The sequence below is a fragment of the Anopheles bellator genome, chromosome 1, assembly GCF_943735745.2.
Source record: "Anopheles bellator chromosome 1, idAnoBellAS_SP24_06.2, whole genome shotgun sequence".
Taxonomy (NCBI): Eukaryota; Metazoa; Arthropoda; class Insecta; order Diptera; family Culicidae; genus Anopheles; species Anopheles bellator.
Window position 1 is genome coordinate 2,425,929 of NC_071285.1, and position 20,456 is coordinate 2,446,384.

The following is a 20,456-nucleotide window of genomic DNA, read 5'->3' on the forward strand; positions in this document are numbered from 1 at the left end:
AGTAGTGCACGTAAGAATCGGATTATCGTTGACGGACATTAAAAGAAGACCGTTTCAGTATCTACGCCCGTGTATGCGTTTATGTTCGACTATCGCTCTATCGCTACTCTTTCGCCTTGATGATCGCACGATCACGTAAACTGATCACCCAACCCGGGTGCAGACCGTAGAAAATCTGTCGCGGGTCCTTTGACTGGATCAGCATCTCGTACTGTGGGTCTTCTTCGATCTTCGGCAGCGCGTACCCATACTTCTGGGCCAACACTAGCCGCTCGTGGCTGATCCGTTCCGGGTCGGCCAAATAGCCTCGATTGCGGGCGTCCGTGTAGTACTCGACCGCATCCTGCGGTGGCAGCGCACGCTTCGGAATGGGGACACCCTTTTCGAACCACTTCTTCGCATTCACCACGGCATACAGGCTGTGGGGGTCGTAGTAAGCCGTCCGGATTACGCCACCGTTCCGCTCGATAGCCGCAATCACCTGTTCCGGAGCGTGCTGCACTTCGATGTTGATTTTGGCCTGAAAATCGTCCGCCCCTTCGTCGGTCAGCTGCACACCGTAGTGTAGCCGATCGGGCCGGATCTCAAACAGTCCGGTGTTGCAGATGGACGTCAAATCGATCGGTGTTTGCACGTCGAGCCTATCGGTATCGATGAGTTTCTGCAGCTGGCGCAGGCTGATCGGGGGATATTCACGCTTCAGGTGGTGGCCTTTGTAGTACGGTTCGTAGCCGAACCGGGTGTAGAACGGAGTGTTACCCGTCTCGTACCCAAGACGCATGTAATTCTGCCGCTGGCCGGATCCCTTGTTACCGGCCCCGTGTTTGTCACCGGCGTGCTGTGCCCGGCCACGCTTTTGCTGTGTGCAAATGTTTTGATTATGTAAAGTGCACCAAAAGACGGGGTCGGAGGGAGTTGGCCCCTGGAGTACGTACCCTTTGCTTGGACTGTGGATTATCACGGATGTTGCCGATTGTTACGCGGGGCAACGTCCGGAGCATTTGCAATGCCTTTTCGGTGGTGTGTTTCACGGACATTTTCACAAAACTTTCTGTTTAGCGGTGGCCGCACCAAAACAACACACGGCTCGCGGCGCGTTTGACGTTTCTCCCGATAGGGTTGCCAGCTAACCCCGCCGAATCACCGCTGATTTAAATATGATTTCGATGGGTTGCAAAGAAATGTGTGTTTTAAAAACTCCTACACTTGATAACAAATGTCTCCAATGCTTTAACTTTCTGACCACTAAAAAGCCACTATGAAAGAAATACTTTGGGGATGAAAAATGGCTGAGCCACCCTGTGCGAGAGCTGTCAATAGGAAACAGCTGTCAGCGTGAAATTTCATAACAATAACAAAGCAGCACACGGGAAGCGAAATCGTGATCATATGTAACAGAAAGTGATAAGATAAAAGCTATTTTCAGTGCGAAATGCAAAACGAGACATTTGGGTCCGCTCGTGTCCCGAACAAAGCGTACGTAACGGTGCGGATTATGTGAATTTCGCCTACACCTAAGGTACTGTGGGCGCGCCGTGGTGTCGGAGATAACGCATCATGACCACAACGGAAGTGCTCTCCATCTACCGCGAGCTAACCGAGGCCAGCAAGCTGGTGGTACAGTTCCCTCCCGAGTACGAACCTGCGTGTGCCGTGAAATTCCGTCGTCTAGGCGAATCGTATCTCCTCCTGGACGCGAACGAAGTGCTCCTACAGGGAACGCTCCGAGCCGAGACCGAAAATGTGATTGTGTTCAGTGCCGTCGTCTGCGATGTGCTCGATTTTGATACCGAAAACAATTGGGTTTTCTACGTACGGTCCACCGACGGCACGGTGCATCGCAGCAAGAATGGGTCACTCGGAGACTGGACCCGGCTGTTCCCGGACCGGTCCGGGTTTGAGCGAGTGTGCTGCAACAACAACGGGCTGCTGGTGCTGGCCGCCGACGGGCAGCTGTTTGTGCAAGGTGATTTCGGAAGTGTCTTTAATTGCGATCAGCTCACGAAAGTGCACGAAATCGAGCGGGATTGGGTGCAGCAGCTAGCCGCGGGCATCGATTTCGCCATCGTTTCATTACAAAAGCCTACCAAAGTGTACAGTAGTATTAAAAAGGATCTCGTGTTCGATCGGTACGCGCTAAACCACGAGGATAACTTTGCCGCGTACGGCGATTGGCGGAACGTGTACGAAGACTTTCCATTCCGTCCGGGTGCCCGAGGCGAGGCAGGAGGGCGTCCTTCGCCCGCCGGGCCGAGCCTAAACGCGTCGATCGATGAGCTATCGGTTTACGGTCACATGCTGCACAGGACGGGAATCGCCAGTTTCGGTAAGGTCAACAAAGGTAAGTCCAAGTGCCCGTCCTTTTTCTCTCTCGTTCCGAAGGCGGTGCTACTGCTTCACCGGATCAGCAGCACCAGCGGAGGAGCTGTCCGCTGGGGTGTTGCTTTTCGTTTTAAGCTGCTGCAGCTGCTCACGCTGCTGTTTGTAAAAGTATTCCTCCTCGTGTGCCGCTTCCATCTTGCCGAACGATCCGCCCGCTTCCCGGATGGAGCCACCGCCGCCACCTCCCTTTCCGGCACCGCTTCCCAATTCACCGACTTGACTCATTTTCGCCAATCTGTGAAGTGCGTGACGGGTTACGTAAGCGTACGCTCCGTCTCGATAGTGCGCTTACGTGCGCTGTTCCGGTGTCTTACCTCAAGGACGATGGATACAGCCGGGTGATAAGTCGGTGGCAAGTGACTAACATGGAAATGCTGTAACGCTGAGGTTCGCGGTTAAAGACAATAAACTGACCGGTCCTGTTCGTTCGCCAAAGCTACGTGCACTGCGATCGGCCGACAAAGAGCAGTGCGACGTAGTTTCCAAACGTCTCTAGTAGGACCCTATTTTTAGTGCAGTCACCACGGCAACACATATCCTCTCATCCGGTCGGCGGTGTTCACGGTGAGAGTGAACCCTTTCCGCGCTCTTGTTTACGTTCATTTCGGTGCAGCATCCTCTCTGATTCATTTAATCGGCGTTTTCCGCACAATTCATTCTATGCTATGCTTCTTCTCCCCGCACAGGACAATTGGGAACTGGGGACCACATACGGCGCGATAAAATCCACCAGCTCCAAATATGCAATGTGGCGAAGATAACCTCTTGCTGCGACTATTCCTGTGTGCTGACGATCGAAGGGCAGGTGCTGCTGTGGGGCGATATGGAAAAGAATTGGCCCCTCAACGGGAAGCCCCCGGTGGCGGGAATCTCCAGCACCCCGACCGTGTGCGGTGCGTTCCCGCACGTGCTAGACGTGTGCAGTGGCCACTTTCAGACGTACGTTCTTACGAACGACCTGAAAGTGTGCGACCTCAAATCCAGTTCCGACGAAGAGCGGTGGCTGAGCTACGGCGTAGCCGCACCAGAAGTTCACGCCGGCTTCGCCATTCCCGATCACATTCCATTCGTGCTGGCCACCGACAGTTTGCTCCTCGTGAACCACTTGCCGGTCAAGCAGGAGATGCTCAAACTCTACACCCGACAGCAGGCGACGTTGCAGAGCCTGCTGGGTTACGTGCAAAAGCTGGACGTCAAAAACGGGTCCCGAACGGCGGCGGCGGCGTCGTCCCAAAGCAATAGCGCATCGCAGATGCACTTTTACCGCTCGTGTCGGAACGCTTTCTATTTAATGCTCCTCGGCGTAAAGTCCCTCCGGTCGTACCTGGTGCACCAGGACCTAGGCCGTCTGCTGGCGATCGTGCTGCACGATGAAATGCTTCACTTGTACCAAACCATCCTGCAGTGTTACTGTGATAACGAGTGTGTCGGTCTGATGACGGCCCACAATCGTGAAATGCTAAGCACGTTTCTCGATAACGTTCCGAACCTTATCGATCTTGCGGAACTGCTGATAACCAGTGAGCAAAACTCGCAAACCATGGAGGCCACCCTGCTGTCGATGAAGTCCGAGTGGCTCCGTTTCCTCAACGAAGAGGTCAGCGAAAAGCTGGGCAAAGTGACCAAGGCGACGAAAGAGTTTTGGCAGCGCGAGGAGAACGCACGATGGCTCTGCCTGAAGGAGCCGCACCGCCGGATGATACTGGACTCGAACGAAGTGCCATTGAAGCTGCTCGACGTGAACATATTCTCTTCGTCGCCCCGGTTCGTGCTGTTCAACGATCTGTTCTGCTACCTGTCCGGGGTGCAGGTGGTGCAATACCCGCTGAAGCTGGTCTGGATTACCTCGGAGGTAAGCGAGCTGCAGCGCAGCCGGTACAAGGAGAAGCACCGCTTCATGATCACCATCGTGACCCCGGAGGAGACACTGCGCTGCCACACGCTGAACGTGACGGACAAAGGGCGCTGGTTGGCAGCGCTCAAGTTGCAACTGTTGCACTGTTTGGACAAGCAGGTCCACGACAAACAGCCCGTGTTCCGGTTCGCCGGGTACACCTTCAGCGAGCGGCACGAGCGGCTAGCGGGAACCAAGTACGAGGGCATGTGGTTGACCGGAAAGATGGAGGGTGTCGGCGGACTGACGAGCGTCGATCGATCGTACAGCGGAGAGTTCTACCAGGGCAACATCACGGGGTACGGGTGCATGAACCGGTCCGTGTTTGGAATTTCCACCATCTACGAGGGTAAGCTTGCGCCATGTCGGCCCCGCCTCGAATCATTGACCGTTTATCGTGTGCTTGTAGGTGAATTTCTGAACGCCAAATACGATGGTTACGGGCGGCTCAAGACGACGAGCAACCGGTCGACACACTACTTCCGCTATCAGGGTTACTTCAAGGCGGACAAATACAGTGGCTTCGGGACGCTGGCGACCAGCTCGTACCAGTACAACGGGGACTTTGTGAACGACCTGAAGGACGGCTTCGGGGTGATCGAAGAGAGTCTGAACGGGGTCAAGTACATCGGTATGTTCATGGGCGACAAGAAGCACGGCAACGGCATCCTGGTGACGACGAACGGCACGTACTATGCGGGCTTCTTCGCGAACGATGTCCTCACACATTCCGCCAGCGGGCTGGCGATCTTCCCGAGTGGGATCTACTACAAGGGCGAGCTGACGATCGATGGGCCGTTCGGGCGGGGAGTTTTCTTCCACCCGGAGCGCGAAATCGGATCGGAGCAGTTCGAGCTGGACGATTCAAACACCAAAGTGGCCGGCCACACGGTGACCGGTATGTTCGGGGGCACCTGGCAGAACGTGAAGATCAGCAACGCCACCATGGCCATGGATCAGGTGTTCAACAAGGTTCCGATGTAGGTTTTCCGCACGTTCCCTTCTTTACCTTACTTTACCTACGACCCCCGATTGCAGGTTGGATCTCAAGATCAATGCGGAACGGAAGTGGTCGTCGATATTCGCCTGCTTCCACGAGACACTGTTCGGCACGAGCGATATCGTGGTGATCCGCCGGATGGACATCAAGAAGGTGTGGAACCGTGTGGCCAGTTTTGTGACCCGGGCCAAGCGAAAAGAGCAACTGAAAGCGAGCAACTTCGAGGTGGGCCACGGCCAGGTGGCGGACGATCGGCAGGCGGCCACCATCTGCCAGTGGGGCTACCAGCTGCAGAACACGTCCCTCAGCTCGCTCCGCTCGAGCCTGTCCGACTCGAGGCTGTCGCTCGCGAACGGTTCATCGCCGGTGGGCCACACGGTGTCCGCCAGCGCCGTCGATACGATATCGGTCCAAAGTTTCTCCTCCGTGGCGTCGCGTGGCGATGAAGACGAATTTATGCTCAATCCCGCCAGCAGCGGTACGAAGCGATTGTCGCCGTTTCGGGATTTGGACTTTATTCCCGACTTTTGCATCACCTCGCTCGACCGGGACGGGCTGGAGCTGCTCAAGAGCTACCTGACCGATGCCTTCCAATCGGTGTACCATCCACTGCACGGACTGTTCGAGAAGCTGTCGAACTGTTTCTACTCGACGTACAGCTGCTGGAAGTACACTCCGCACTCGATCCTCTGCGAGCCGGCCATGAACGAGTGGATGTCGATCGTTAGCCGGATCTATACGCTGGTGCTGACCATTTTGTTTCCCGCACTGCCAAAAGACTCGATAATGGTCGGAGAGTAAGTGCCGGTACCGGAAGCCCTCTCGTTTTGGAAGCCCGCCGACTCAATCATCTTCCTCTTCTGCGTCTCTCCACAGCGAGCTGGTGTCGTACCAGAGTCTGCTGTATCCCATTCTGATCACCCAAGGCATCTACTCGGCACTGTTCGTCCTGTACGCCAGCAAGTGCAGCAAAAACGACGAAATCTATCGCCAACGCATTTTGATATGCATGAAAAAGACTGACGACAATTTGGTCCAGCTTCTCGATATTAACCGGTACGTTTCTTTGGGGCTTGGCTGTTGTTCTTCCGTTGTGTGACTCGTTCACTTGCCATTTGTAGCGCCTTAGTACCTATCATCCATCACCCGAAATATCAACAGGCAATCGACAGTTTGAATCGATTCCGTGAAAAGTGCTGCCCCAGTGAGATGATCAAGCATATCAACGAAGCGTTCGCGCTCGTCGATCAAGCCTGCAAGGAACAGGGTAAGTGCGGAATCTGAGTACGCCGATAAGAGGCAGTAACAGAGTGAATAAATAAAGCCCACTAATGTTGTTCCCGCAGAGGTGCGGATGGACGTAGCGGCCGACAGTCTGCTCGAGCTGATCATCTGGCTTGTCATCAAGGCCAACTTGCCGCAGCTTGGCGCCGAGATCAGCCTGCTCGAGGATCTGATGCAAAACGACTACGGTAGCAGCTACCGGAACACGCCGAACGACTACTGTCTCATTACGCTGAAGGCGTCCTATCAGCATATAATTAGTGATAATTTTTTTGTTAACAAAACCTTCGAAGCCAGTGGCGGGCCGTAAAACCGGCCACCGGTGGCCCTCTTGTATCCCGGGCCCTAGGTTGAGGTAGCGAGCGAGAGAGTTTGTGTAGTGCTCTGTTGATTGGTATCAAAAATTTAATAAACTCTGTTCAAGTCCTTACGCGAATCGAGGGGGATTTCCTCGTACAAACACACACACACACACACATCTTATCATAGTCCATTAATCCGATCGCTTCGTTGTTGGTGGAAGAGTGTAAGGTGCCGAAACCGACCGACCGACTGGTGGCGATCGTGGTGGCCGCGGCAATAAATTACGTTAATTACCGGACGGCAAATTATGCACTCCCTCTGCCAATGAGCCGAGAGATGATAACGATAATGGCGCACGATGATAGGCGGCAATCACACGACGACGTCCTGCCCGCGAACGAGTCCTCGCGCGCGCGCGCGCGCGCGGCGTCAAATCTGCTTCGTTGCACTTTTGGGTGGCAGCAGCAGCAGAGCAGCGGGTCGGGGCCAGCGCATAATTTTGTGCCACCAGCCAGCGCCCAGCCCTTGATTGAGCCCCCGGGGGCCCAGTGGGTTCACTCCGTGGTCACCGTGTGGTGCGGTGCATTATTTATGCAGGAATGCGCAGCCGGAATGTGCCGGTGCCGGGGCCGGCCGGTGTGCCAACCATTCGCCAGCGTGCGTGCGTAAAGAATGTGCCAATAAAGAGTCGGCGGCCAGTCGGGAAAGGAAAAAGGAGAACAAGTAACATTGGGAATTATGATGGAAAATGTTTGCGAATGATTAATAACGCGAATTAAATCATTCTGCCGGCGATGCGCGGCGACGGTGAAAGCAGGCCACCGGTGGCCAGCCTCGGAATCCTCGCCGCCGGTGGTGTCGGATCCACCCCACACCACAGTCGGCAGCCGGGCTGGAGTTGCTTCGTCGCCGTTCGTTTTGGTCACTTTTTCGTCCTTATCCGCCGCACCGCACCGTGAGGGCATTAAATAATTACGAAAATTATAGCGAAACTCGAAACGCGCGGACTCTGACGGACAGAAGAGGAATCGATCTCGGCGCGGCGTAAAACCACGGACTGGCATTCGCTACTGGAAACGTGTTTCGCACCTTTGCTTACGCGCGCTCGTTTACGGCTTACGGCCTTACGGTTTGGGGCCCCGGCGAACCTGAGCCACTTTCGTTGAAGAAGAAAACAACAGGCTGATAAGGCGGGAAAAGGAAGAGCGAGCTAAAGAGTGAAGCGCTGCGATAAAACAACGAAACGTCGAAAACGGTCGCTCTCGCAATCGCCTGGCCCGGCCAGGTCCGGTCCGGCTGACGGTCACGTAACGCCGAAGAAGGAAGAAGAAATAATAATATGCGCTAAATGGTTAATTGATTTGTGATTTAGCCGCTCCAGGGGCCCCCGGTGGCCGGCGATGCAATGACACGCTGCGGCGGTACCTGTACCGCCGCCGCCGCCAGCGGGGACATGGCTAATGCGCGCTGCACATGTTTGGGGCGGGCCGCGTAAACGATCCACCCGAGGCCACGACGGTGGATGCTCCGTGCACGGTTGCGACTCTTGTTCGCGCGTGCCTCGACACCGTACAAGGGAGTGCTCAGCGCTGAGACCACGCTTCGGGTACGTGGCATACCAGGCGACTCCATACGGATTAGTTTAATTCGCTCGAAATGCGTCTTGGGCCAAATTTGGTATAATGCTTCATACTTCACCGCGGAGCCTCGTGTCGAAGGACCGCTCCAAACGCTCTCCATACGTCCCGTTTATAGCGTTGTGTTTAGATAACTGCCCGATGGGGCCACCGATTGCGAGCTAAAATAATGAGGCTCCCTCCGAAAAAAAGGGGAAACCTCGCGAGAGGGCCAAAAATTCTGCGCCCTGACCAGCGGTGGTGGTGGTCCTGTCAATAGTAATTTCAATTTTCTCTTCACCGACCCCCGACGACGCACAATGGTCTCCGACCATAACCGGCTCCGGCCAATCAGTCCCAATGGCTGGTTCCAGCACCACAAAAGGGAGCGAAGCGAAGCGGGAACAGTGTTTCCAGAATTTCAACCCGTTCCGTGGAATGCATTTGATGAAGTAATTAAGAACTGGAAATGGCGAAAATGGGAAACTCTGGAACTCCCGACCGGACACGGGACCCGTCCCGATTCCGAGTGCGGCAAAGAAAATCACGTACGCCGCGTGCTTTAATTAATTCCACACGTTTGTGAAATAATTGACCGCCCAGGGGTCAATCGGCGTCCGCCGCCAATTCTCTTTCTCGCGGTTCTCTTCGCGTATGGTGCCGTATCCTTAAAAATGTCATCGCTACACATTACGATGCCCACAACACAATGACCGAGCCCGGGCCGACTCGAGGCTTCTCGGTGTACCCGCACATCAGGTTTACATTCCGACACGTTTCTCGGCCCGGCCCTCGGGGGGGTAGAAACAGGGGAAGCGGCTAACGAAAACATCGCCCCACCGGGAAGCGAATATTGCCACCTCGGTCAATAAGTAATCCACGAATCTGCACAGACCGATAATAAATTTGAATTCGTAGAAGTTATTGATAAGATTATATCGTGACGTGTTCAATGAGATACGCAATAATATAAGACGTTTGCCATCGGGAAACAGCTGGCAATAGTGCGTGAACCGTGGAGTGTCGTGTACGACTCGAATTCGAATTAACATTCCCTTGAGCTGTTCCCGAGTGAGAGTTATGAATCCGACGGCGACTGATTCCCGACCGTAAGTCGGCGACGAAGTTAGGAGACGGAGTACGTACTATCTTCCTTGGTATCATTTTTCTAGGGTCGACAGGGAGATCGTAGGAAAATCTTCTACTGCCTCTGGACAAACACTCGCCGTAACGTCATCGCCCGAGGATCCACAGTACAAAATGAATCATAAATACCGTGGTTATGCCATCATCATAAATAATGAGCGTTTCGCCGACATGCCGGCCCGCCACGGCAGCGAAAAGGATCGGGACGTGATTGCTGACGCCCTGAAAAGCCTACGATTCAAAGTTCGCGTCTTCGACGACCCCGACAAGAAAAAGTTGTTCAAAGTGCTGAAAAAGTATGCCGAAAAAGACCACACTGATAACGATTGCGTCGTGCTGGTTGTTATGACTCACGGTGAAGACGGGACACTGTATGCTGCCGACGGCACCTACGAAGTGGAGCAGCTCTGGAACCCGTTTGCCGGGAGCGCTTGTCCGACTCTGGTCGGAAAACCGAAGCTGGTTTTCTTACAAATGGCCCGAAATAAGCCAGTGGTTGCTGCGGGGCAAGAGCGGCGCCTTTCCGATGCCGTAGATTCCCGGGAAAAGTCCGCCATTCAACAATACTCCTTGCCGGTGATGGCCGATCAGCTGGTGGTGTTCTCAACACACGACTCACTATGCTCCTCGCTCTGCCCCCTCGAAGGGTCCACGTTCGTTCACTCGCTGGCCAGCACCCTGAAAAAGTACGGGCAAACTGTGGATCTACTTACTCTGCTGGCCACGGTGTCTGCGGCAGTGGCTAACTACCCATCCGATCCCGATCAGAAGAAATCGGTGCCGTACACTATGTCGACGCTCACAAAATGTGTCTACTTTCGGTAAGTTTAAAGGCGGCTTCAAACGATGGCCATTGCCGGTGGTCACTTATCTAATCGTTTCCCCCTGAATTCGCCAATCTCCAATCGGCACGGAGCCAGACAAATATGACGTCTGGCTGATTAGCGAAACTGTCACTGAGAGGAGTGATCCAAGGTGGCGCAGATAATCTCCCGATGACATTTGACATTTTGACCGATATTTCGCCTTTCATTTTTCAATTTAATCCCATTTAAGGAACCAAAAGGCGGAGTCTTCGGCCCCGGAACCCTGGGACCTCAAAACGCTGTCGCCCCCGAAGTACGATATGAATCGGGGTGGCCTTGTAATTATCCTGAACCAGATGAAGTTCGACGATGCGGAATTATATCGCGAAGGAAGTGACAAAGATCGAGACGCTATTGAAAAGAGTTTCTTTGAGCTGGGATTCCGAGTGCGCCCTCACGATAATCCCTCCCAGGACAAGGTGTTCGAAATCCTGAAAGGCGTGTCCGAGGAGAATCACACCGATAACGATTGCCTGGTGGTGGTTGTGCTGACCCACGGTGAGAAAGGCACACTGATGGCGGCCGATACGCAGGCTCCTCACCGTCCTCCGTACAGAGTGGCACGTTTGTGGGAACGGTTCGTGGACAGTGCTTGCCCGACGCTCCGAGGGAAGCCGAAAATATTCCTCATTCAAGCTTGCCGCGGCACGCAAACGGACCCGGGCGTCTTGGTTGAGGCACCCGTTACACGTTCAACACCCGACGCAGCTGGTTCATCAGCGGGACGCAGGAACGAAGCTGTGACCGATGCCAAAGGATCGGTGGAAGAAAAGAACGAAGTTTACGCCACTTCGACGGCGCCCGACCTCCTGATAGCATACTCAACGTTCGAAGGACACTACTCGTATCGTAGCGGCGAAGATGGGTCCTGGTTCATTCAGTCCCTGGTGAAGACGCTGCGCGAACATGGATCGGGAAAGGATCTGTCAAACCTGCTCACCTGCGTGGCGCGCGATGTGGCCACCAGCAACACCTCGTACATGCCGGGCGATCCGGCCAAGCACAATAAGAAACAGATGCCCGTCACCGTGTCCACGCTCACCAAAGCCGTCTACTTCTGTCCCGATGCGCGCTCGTAATCTTAGGCAAAAGCAAAAGTTGACCATAAGTACCTTAAATCGAATAAAACGAGGCCATCGAAGATCGCCCCGGAACATAATTCACACTCGATTCTGCGGGCACTCCCGGCTGCTGAGGACATACGCCGAATGTTTGCGGTGCTTTGCGACATTCCGAGCATATTATCGAGAGCACGCCGTCCGTTCGTTCTCCTCATTCCGTAGTTCTTTTCGCAACCCTCCGGAGAACACGGAGGACGGTCTTCAATTAAGACGCAGGCGAAAGACGCGATTCCGAGCGCCGACCGGACGAAGGGGAAAAAAAACACACGCAGCCAGGCGGAAGGTCATTATCGTTTCATCTCTTCTCTAGCAGTTGCGTCCAGTGGCCAGTCCAGCCGTCTCCTCGGCTCCGTTTCCGTTTATTTCACCCGATTTTCGCTTCTCCGCGTTTTTGGCCGTGGCGCGGCGTGTTTTCGGTGCCCGGCCCGGTGTGCTTTGCGGTGTGTCTTTCGGAAGATTTCCTGTGTGCGCTGGTTCCCGCAGACGTTCCATCCGTCTTTCATCCTGGTCCAGCCGTCCACAGTTCATTTGTTCCACTTTTTGCGCCAATTTTAACCGCTCTCTCTCTCCCTCTCTCTCTCTCTCTCTCTCCGGCGCACTTGATGCATTTTCTTTGCGGTTGCATCGTCCGGGAGATCGGCTGGATCCGGTGGCCGGTGTGGAAATTTTATTTATTATATTTCTGCCCCTCGGTTCCAACGCCCCGCTTCGTGGCCAAAGCAATCACGCCGGGGTCCTGCATCGTCATTTGCTCAACCCGCCCGACAGTAATCGATGTACGTTCAGCCTCGCAGGCAAATCATACATCGGGTTCGGATGGCCCCACTACACCGCGGCCATCACTCCGTAACAATTATCAAACGTCTCTATCGCAATGCTTGCCAGCCATTTTTTTTTTTGACTATTCACCGACTGACTAATTAGATAATTGAACTTAACAAGTTTGCGTGCTGCCCTCACGGAGCAAAAGTCGACTCGGCCGCCGCCGCCGCCGGGCCGAGCCTCGCTCCGCTCCGCTCCGAGACCAGTCCTGGTGCCCAAACAAGGAGTCACCGAATGCCCGCATATGGCACACACTGGCACACGGGGCTGGATGCTGATGACACTCCTGAGCGCGGCCGCTCCCCCTTGCGCGGGTCCGCTGGCCGGTGACCGGTTCGGGTGCCAAAACAGGTAAAACGGTGGCGATCCCCATAAGGCCGCGGCCGGCACTAAGTTGCGGCACAAATTAACTCAACCCTGCCGGGACCATCCGCATTTGCAATTTCGTATTTTATATTTCCCTTCTATCGGCCCGGGGCCTCCCCCTGGAGCCCTGGGCCGGAGAATGGGCCGGGCGAAAGCGGAATAAAATAAATTCAAACTGGCCACATGATGCATTGGCTCCAGCGCGGTCTTTATGGCTCGAGACACTATGGCAGCTTTGTAGCGTCTATGTTATTGTTTTTGGCACCCGTTCCGGAGCGTTTCCGGAATCACTTTCCTAGCCGACCGCGACCGGTTACAATGTAGCTCGCGTCCTCGTCCTGTAGCTTTAAACGCGGGAAATTTTGGTGTAAAAATGATCCTTTCCACAAAGACCGTATCGGTTGTCCCTTTATCAGAAGGACGATGCTTCTCTTGATTTTTTTCTCCGGTAGCCGAATGTCTCGTAAAATAAGATAACCATAAAACGTACCCCCGGTTCTCGGGACTTCCGGCGTGACATACGGCGCCGCGCAGTTCGGGAAGCGGAAGAGGCGACGGAGGCGACCACTGCCACTTTTTCCACGTCGCGGCCGCCGCCGCCGCCGCCGCCGGCGAGCCAGACACGACGGGGCGACGGACGAGTATCCCTCCAACCACGGCCAACAAGTTTGCGAATAAGTGAATAATGTGACTTCCGTCGTCCGCCGGCGGCGGCGCGGTCTGTGGCGGGTTGAGGGTTGATCGTTCGTTCGGTTTGTCGAAATAAAGCCCCGGACTTTGATTATACTTCGAATCGAGCACTTCGAACGGAACGGACGTCTAATCGTATCGGAATCGTAAGGACCACACAGCCGGTGTAATTGTCTAACTCACGGCCAGCCCGGTCAATTTCCTGCCCGGGTTTTTTTTTTGTGGCCCCCCCGACACAGTCGAAGGATCCCAGGGTTCGATTTCCTCCGAGAGCTCCGAGTGTGTGCGATCCGCATGCGATTAAGCGCAAACGAGCGGTCCTCCTTGCGCCGAGGTTTAGATCGATTCTCACGATGCGGTGATCGCGTCTGTGTCGGATGCCGCCTGACTGACCGGGCCGGGCCGGGCCGGGTCGGGCCGGGTCTGGAGAAAAACTGAAACTGAATTTCGAAATGAGCTGTATAATGATTAAGTAATGGAACCGTTTTTGCTGAACCACGGTGCCCCGGGGCGGCCCCGAGAAAGCCGGAGCTGGAAAGCAATTCCGAGCCGAGCCGATTGACGGATTGACTGACAAACTTCTTCCTGAGCCCCCCTGAGCCCCCCGAGCCCGTTCGCAGCGTATGCTTCGTCCCGGACCGCGTAAAACTCGTCTCCGGTCCGGTGAGGTCGCTGAACGCTGAATAAATAAGAAAATCGTGCGACATGTTGCGACCCTAATTGAAACACGGGGCCGAGGCCGGGGCTACGGCTACAAAACATGTGTTATCAAAATTAAATTAAACACACCGGGCGCCCGTTAAAACCATATAATTTCCACCTAGGCAATTGAGATGCAAATGTGGCCATCCTCTCCCTAGGCCCGAGCCGAGCCGGCAAGCGACTCAAGGCGCTCGGAAGAAGAACTCAAACGAAGGGTAGGGCAGAAACCGGGCCGCGTGGCCCGGTATTGATAATTTATCATCTACTTCCGTTTTAAAGGGGCGGGGGGGCCCCACCGATTAGTGTGGCCGCCCAGGCCCCCGGTCCAGGTAATGCAGGTCACCGACGAAAACCTCGGACGTCTCGGTGGTGTGTGCACAACAACATCAGGAAGCATCCCCGTGTGTGAGGCCGTGCCGGGGGAATCGTTCCCGTTCGTTAAATAGTGTAATTTTGCATGCAAATCGTGGCGTCGCCCTGCCTGGCCCGGCCCGGCGCGGCCAACATAACACTTCCCGGGACGTCACGGCCCCCCGATGATGATGAGGCAATCAATTTGCAATTTTATTGGATTATGAGAGCAACACCCAGCGGCGGCCGGATCCGTCTCCGTGGCCAGAGCACAATGGCCGGATTCTGTTGAAGAACCGCACGCTCGGTCGCAGCGTTCCCGGGGTCATAAAAAAACTTTAACCATTTCTCCCGTCGGCACCGCTTGGTCCGTTGGCGGCCCCCGGACCTCGCAGCGCGCCGACCCGAGGATTTACCGTGAAATGAGACGATCCTCCTAGACGATCGCACCTTTGGCCCGCGGCTCTCGGAGTGAGTGTGTCTCGAAGGCAGCGATGGACAGCTCGCTCGGTGCGGTTTATGATGGGAAATATTGAATTTAATGCTCCCATTAAAACTGTCTCCTTCGCTCCGTTCTCGGCCCTCGGCCCTGGGCCGACGGACTAAACTTAGACGGACACGGTTCGGTTCGGTCGCTCGCGGACTTCGGTGCCTTTGGTTTTTAATTTATTTTTGCCCAGAAGCCCGACTCCCCCGGGGCGGGGGGGTCGGGGGGCCACACGCCACACGCGAGTCCTGGCGCGGTTGCTGGCGGCCAACCTGGCGGCGGTGAAATTCGACCACGGTCCGTGGGGGCTGCATTGGTGGTGCACATGGTGCAAGGGGCGATTCCGAAAACTGCATACACCCGACGAGCCCGACCACTCGAAGTTGGACCCGAAATTCTTGGACTCCGACAATCAAACGCCCGACGACGACGACGACGACGACGAGCGGCAATTCGTTTAATCTTGCTCGACGCGATTCCGGGAAATTGATTAAAAGTTTCGCATTAAACGATCGATTCGCCGGTCGGTCCTCTCATCGTTCATCGGCGGTCGTTCAACCGAACCGTCCCGAATAAACTCATTTCCCAGGACTCGCTCGCCCGATAAGGACGCGCGTTGTTTGGGCCCCCCAAAAAAATCATGGGGCACAAAATCTTTCATTAAAACTCCAATATCACGGCCCGCAAGCCGGTGACCACGAGGGAACCTGCTTGCGGAAGAGATTAGCATTCTGGTCGGTGGCACTATTTGCTCATTTGTCCCTTCCTGGACGAGCCCGGCAAAAACCCGACCCAGGGCGGGAGTGGCCAAAACGGGTCAAATGAAAGCGCAACGCAAAAAAGCGCATCGCTCATGATGAGAAAATTCTGCAATCTGCATATTGCACCGGCTCCGGTCCCCGGTCTGCGGTGTGGGGACAAATTGTGAAAGTCATTAAAAGTCTCATAAGCGGGGCCGGCATAAAGTGTTGGCATCGCCGCAAAGCCAACCATACATTGTGAGGGCCGTGAGGGCCTTTCACGCGGTCGCGGACTATAATCCGTGACATCCGTTTAGCGTGCGCCTCAAATTGACCACCCAAACCATCACCTATCGGCGGAGCTACTAATTGAAAAAGTAAGACCTATAAACGTATAACTTTCGGTCATTAGGGAGCCCCATTAGACAGGGAGAGAGAGAGAGGGAGAGGCTGACAATTAAATCAAATCAATCTTGGACAGAAAATTGCCGGCATCCTATTTGTCACGCCGTGCACGCCATCGATTTCCCCACGTTGCGTCGGTCGATCGCGTTCGCGATCGTGTGCGGGCCGTCATTCGATCGGATTTGCATCATCATCAGCGTCATCGTCTCCCGTCATCAGCGTCATATCGGCCAGAGATGGGCAGTTTCATGTGTTAAAAGTCGAAACCCGGATTGTGATGGCTCTAGCTGCCGATTGGGTCCCTTTGATTATGATTTTTCGGCAACAATTCCTTGCTTTGACATGCAGGAAAATGAGTTCATGTCGAAAAAGAAATAAATTAAATCCATGTCGACTTTAGAGCCTGAGAATAAAGTTTCGAGGGGATCGTTGCTTTTCGGTTAAAGGCTGAAGATAACTGCTACAGAATCGTATCAAATGCTTGTCAAAGTGGTTTATAACATTTAAAAATTGCGATTTTGACTTAAAAAGTAAAGATCGTCGGAGGACTCCAAAAAAGTGACACACAAAAGAAAAAAAAAACTTGCGAATCAGCTAAACGTGTCCCAATACGCCGTATTCTTCTGTTTGAAGGCCCTGGGATTCAGATCCAGAAGATTGGCAAATGAACTGGACGAAAGACACCAGGAAAACCGAAAATCCGAATTTAAAATTCTGCTCGGAAGGAGATCATTTTGCAATTAGATCCTGATTGAGGATGAGAAGTGGATCATGGGTCAGCCCGTGAAAACCCTCAACCCTCGACGCCAGAACCAGATCGATTCGGTAAAAAGACGTAATGTGGCTCTGATGGGGCCAGCAAGGTGTGGTTCGAGCTCCTAAAACCCGGCGGAACCGTAAATCGCTACCGACAACGAATGATCAATTTGAACCATGTTTTGATCGAAAAACGACCTCAATGGGCTGGACGGCATAGTCAGGTAATTTTACTTCGGATTATCATTCATTTTCATCGATGGGATACGCGCATTTCGATTCGCACGAGGAAGTCGAAAATTGGACGACGGATTGGTTGGCTTCAAAAGACGAAGAATTCTATTTAACAATTTTGCAGAGAAAATGGACAAACCTACAGCTAGCGATGGCACATACTTTTAATAAAATAGAGCTTTCCATTTTAATCCAATAAACGTTTGATTTCAAGAAATCTCCTTTCATATGTAGTTTCAAACCGTCCCCGTGCTACACCGACCGTGTTGCGCTGCCACGTGACAGGAAAATGTAGCGTCACGCGCACCCGATTCAAACTACGAAAATCCCGAACACGAAACGAGAGAGAGGGAGAAACTTTTCTCTCTCTCTCTCTGCGTTCCTAGTCTCTGTTCCGTGCTCTGCGTTCCTAGTCTCTGTTAGCGGTGGCGCCATCGTGAAAAGAAATCTCCTGGCGGCTCATTTTCAAACCAACCAACCATCCAAACCGATAAACCTGCAAACCTGCAAAAAGAGATGAAAGAAGCTTCAGGCTCAAAATCTCTGTAATCAAGATAATATCAACAACATCCTCGCAGCTATCAGTTATCAGTTTTCTTCGCGTAGGACGGACGTACTCAAGGAGCACCGTCGTCGTTCGTTCGCCGTTCGTTCGCCGTTCGTCGTGGTAGCGCCGGCATTAAGGACTTGCCGGCTCGCCTCGGAGCAAATCAGCTGACGCTCCCCGCCGCCGCCGCCGAGCAAGTCTTTGTGTGATCCCCTGGCATGGAACGGTTCGCGGGTCCGTGGGGCCAGCAGGAGCAGGTGCCCCAGCCGTCAGCACCGCCGCCAGCCTAGAAGGGCTCACGCGCACGGGAGGACTCCGCTGCCGCCGAGCCGGCGGCCGGTGATTCACGCCGCGGCGCACGCGGTCCAAAGGCAATTAAAATAGATTAGCCGCGCCGAAAAGGCGTGAGTGACGGGCGGGTGACGATCGTGCGCCCCGCGTGGTGGTTCAGTGACAGAAGACAATCACGAGACGATCCCCTAGGGGCTTGCCCTAAGGGGGGGGCCAGGAGCGATCGGGAGGCTGAGGTGAGTGTCGAGTGCGTGATTTATCACACGGTGCAATATGGCGTGTCGCGCGTGTCCCGATAATCCCGATTCCGATCCGTCCCGTGGAGTCCCCATTTTTTGGGGGCTGACATTCCGTGCGTCCCGTGATCGCAGTGCGTGAATCGTGTGTGGCTGGCTTCACGAAAACGGTCCGCCGAGCCGCCGTCTCCGTCGTCGTCGATGATGCTAATCAAGCGCGGCGTCAAATTAATCGTTTCGATTGGCGCTGAAACCGTGTGCATCGTGTTGGTGGTGTGCTGCCCGTGGTGGTGACCCCACCAGGCGGGGGGCAGGAGCTAGGAGAGTATCGGTTTTCTGTGACGCTTTTCTCTTTTCGGTACCGGTTTATGTTACGGCCACCCTTCGGCCGCCAGAGACGTGACTTAGAATGATGACGATGATTTATCGGTACGCGCGGTGCGCGGTATCGACCCCCGAGGCTCTTGATTTCACCCTCACGTCCCTTGGCCACCCCCCCCCCATCACCCGTCCGGAGCCAACCAGTTGTCGTCGTCGAAATCGTCGGCTTTGACGAGCAATTAGTTCGTCGGACTCGTCGGTCGCGGTCTCGGACTTCTCAGAAACCGTCGGCGACCCAGGGCCCGGATGGGGGGGGGGGGGTGCCGGCCCCACCTCTGGTGGGTGTGTTTTCCGAGCAAAAATAGCCAGCCGGCCATATCTCATATTGGAGGATCGAGACCTCACCCCCCGCCCGTTGGCCGATCGATCGAAGCGAAGGAGCTTATTATGTATTAACCTGTTCGGTTCACGGGACGGACACGGAGACAGATACAGCACGCGGCCCTTTAGCTACTCCAATTACTGGCCTGTGGTCAGTGGAGTGCGGAGTGGTTTTTCACCAATTTTCCCAGAAATGTATGCACACAGCGAGGGACAAACCCACCACCACAGGCCGTTGCCGTTCCTCGGAATCGGGCTGAGAGGTGAATGGAAGTTGTTGGCCCGCCTTTTTTTTGCCATCCTTTTTCTGTCCACTACAGGAAAAGTTTTGTGGGGGCCTTTCTCGGGAAATGGCCAAGCGATTGTTGCGATCAAACGATCACTTGCGAAGTGAACCGATACCTGAGCCCTTTCATTAGTTCCCATTTTTTACATGCTAATCCAGTGCCATCGGTTTCGCTTCAGGGACTCGGGGTTCCCGATTAGTTCCAGTGACAAGGAAAAGGGAAGAGAATGTGCGATAGAGACCCTGAACGGGAGTCTTCTGGCCCTGAAAAGGACGGAGATCGGAGAGGGATCAGAAACAAGGGATCTAGGCAGCTAGCTTTCAACCGATTATCATCGCCGAACGAAGCGAGGCCAAGTTTAAAGGGCCGCTCTGTTGAGTCGCGTTCGACCACGAACTAGAACCACAGCCGAGCCGAGATAAGCTCCTCCTGGAAGCTGCCGTAATTTGCATACTGTTGACCGATTCGCGAACCGCGACGAGTAGGAAATCTACTGTTAGGCACCGATAGCCGATAAACTAAGCCGATAAGCCGGGGTCCGGGGTGCCTGGTCGTGAGGTTTCCTCGAACTCCCGACTCCATTCACGCCGGACGCCAAGCACGTACCGCGGCCGCGGCCGGAAAGGGCTACAATTTTGGTGTCATTAGATTTTATTTTCCCATAAAACCGTCTCGGGGCCACTGCTTAGAAGCGTGACACCCCGTTTTTTTTTCTGGTGCTGCCTTGCCGTGCCCACAGAATCTGAGAGTCGGGTTTGCGTGCTTCCTGCGTGTGCCGTCGCGCCGCGAATGCAGCAAAAACCTTCGGCCAAATGAATAATAAACTGAGAACCGAACCGAATCGGACGAGGGGGGGAAGGGAACCGAGGGCCGCGTAACACGGAAATGGGGACCGTGGCCGCGTGTCGCGCAGTGGACATCCAATTTGTTGTTGGCGCACCGAGAGAGAGAGTATTCATAAACAAATCTCCCCGGGGCCGGGATGACGCGTTCTCCGGGGGTCCGGTTTCCGTGCCGGGCGAGACGTGCCGATCGGCGGGGTCTAGTCCTCTCTCGCACACACGCCGGATCTAGGCACGGAGGCGGGTCACGGACTATCGGACACCGCGGCGCGACCAGAGGCGCGGGTTCCTATTTCACGTCTACGTCCGCCGTTTCAGCCGTTCGCTGGCTCATCGTTGGCAAGCGCCAAGCGCAGCCAGGAAATAGAATCGTCGTCGGCCAAACT

At 54.6% G+C, this 20,456-nt stretch overlaps 4 protein-coding genes across 4 annotated transcripts; 2 read left to right on the forward strand and 2 right to left on the reverse strand.

The window, feature by feature from the left end:
- Positions 1–67: 67 nt before the first annotated feature.
- On the reverse strand, positions 68–1,085 carry LOC131213244 (large ribosomal subunit protein uL15m). The gene is made up of 2 exons (XM_058207255.1): positions 936–1,085; positions 68–859 (listed from the first exon to the last, which is right to left on the reverse strand). The coding sequence occupies exons 1-2, from the start codon at positions 1,035–1,037 to the stop codon at positions 104–106; spliced, it is 858 nt and encodes a 285-aa protein (XP_058063238.1). The 5' UTR covers positions 1,038–1,085; the 3' UTR covers positions 68–103.
- Positions 1,086–1,557: 472 nt separating this feature from the next.
- On the forward strand, positions 1,558–6,938 carry LOC131213229 (alsin homolog). The gene is made up of 7 exons (XM_058207230.1): positions 1,558–2,341; positions 3,069–4,625; positions 4,686–5,256; positions 5,315–6,073; positions 6,153–6,332; positions 6,398–6,543; positions 6,623–6,938. Exons 1-7 carry the CDS (start codon positions 1,558–1,560, stop codon positions 6,868–6,870), a joined length of 4,245 nt encoding a protein of 1,414 aa, XP_058063213.1. The 3' UTR covers positions 6,871–6,938.
- On the reverse strand, positions 2,035–2,858 carry LOC131213254 (ATPase inhibitor A, mitochondrial). Its single transcript, XM_058207266.1, has 2 exons — positions 2,697–2,858; positions 2,035–2,617 (listed from the first exon to the last, which is right to left on the reverse strand). Exons 1-2 carry the CDS (start codon positions 2,747–2,749, stop codon positions 2,389–2,391), a joined length of 282 nt encoding a protein of 93 aa, XP_058063249.1. The 5' UTR covers positions 2,750–2,858; the 3' UTR covers positions 2,035–2,388.
- A 2,621-nt stretch (positions 6,939–9,559) lies between the features above and the next one.
- Positions 9,560–11,570, forward strand: LOC131206564 (caspase-7-like). Its single transcript, XM_058199156.1, has 4 exons — positions 9,560–9,588; positions 9,652–10,446; positions 10,682–11,181; positions 11,248–11,570. Exons 1-4 carry the CDS (start codon positions 9,560–9,562, stop codon positions 11,568–11,570), a joined length of 1,647 nt encoding a protein of 548 aa, XP_058055139.1.
- Positions 11,571–20,456: the final 8,886 nt, after the last annotated feature.

What these genes read in the sequence shown, in the direction of transcription:
- LOC131206564 (XM_058199156.1), top strand. Translation starts at nt 9,560, where the DNA reads ATGAATCCGACGGCGACTGATTCCCGACC. An exon ending in ACAAAATGTGTCTACTTTCG is followed by an intron (nt 10,447 to 10,681) that starts GTAAGTTTAAAG and finishes ATCCCATTTAAG; the next exon opens with GAACCAAAAGGCGGAGTCTT. An exon ending in GGTTGAGGCACCCGTTACAC is followed by an intron (nt 11,182 to 11,247) that starts GTTCAACACCCG and finishes CCGATGCCAAAG; the next exon opens with GATCGGTGGAAGAAAAGAAC.
- LOC131213229 (XM_058207230.1), top strand. Translation starts at nt 1,558, where the DNA reads ATGACCACAACGGAAGTGCTCTCCATCTACCGCGAGCTAACCGAGGCC. An exon ending in GTGTTCAACAAGGTTCCGAT is followed by an intron (nt 5,257 to 5,314) that starts GTAGGTTTTCCG and finishes CCCCGATTGCAG; the next exon opens with GTTGGATCTCAAGATCAATG. An exon ending in TCAAGCCTGCAAGGAACAGG is followed by an intron (nt 6,544 to 6,622) that starts GTAAGTGCGGAA and finishes TTGTTCCCGCAG; the next exon opens with AGGTGCGGATGGACGTAGCG.
- LOC131213244 (XM_058207255.1), bottom strand. Translation starts at nt 1,037, where the DNA reads ATGTCCGTGAAACACACCACCGAAAAGGCATTGCAAATGCTCCGGACG. An exon ending in ATCCACAGTCCAAGCAAAGG is followed by an intron (nt 860 to 935) that starts GTACGTACTCCA and finishes ATTTGCACACAG; the next exon opens with CAAAAGCGTGGCCGGGCACA.
- LOC131213254 (XM_058207266.1), bottom strand. Translation starts at nt 2,749, where the DNA reads ATGTTAGTCACTTGCCACCGACTTATCACCCGGCTGTATCCATCGTCC. An exon ending in CTGTATCCATCGTCCTTGAG is followed by an intron (nt 2,618 to 2,696) that starts GTAAGACACCGG and finishes CGCACTTCACAG; the next exon opens with ATTGGCGAAAATGAGTCAAG.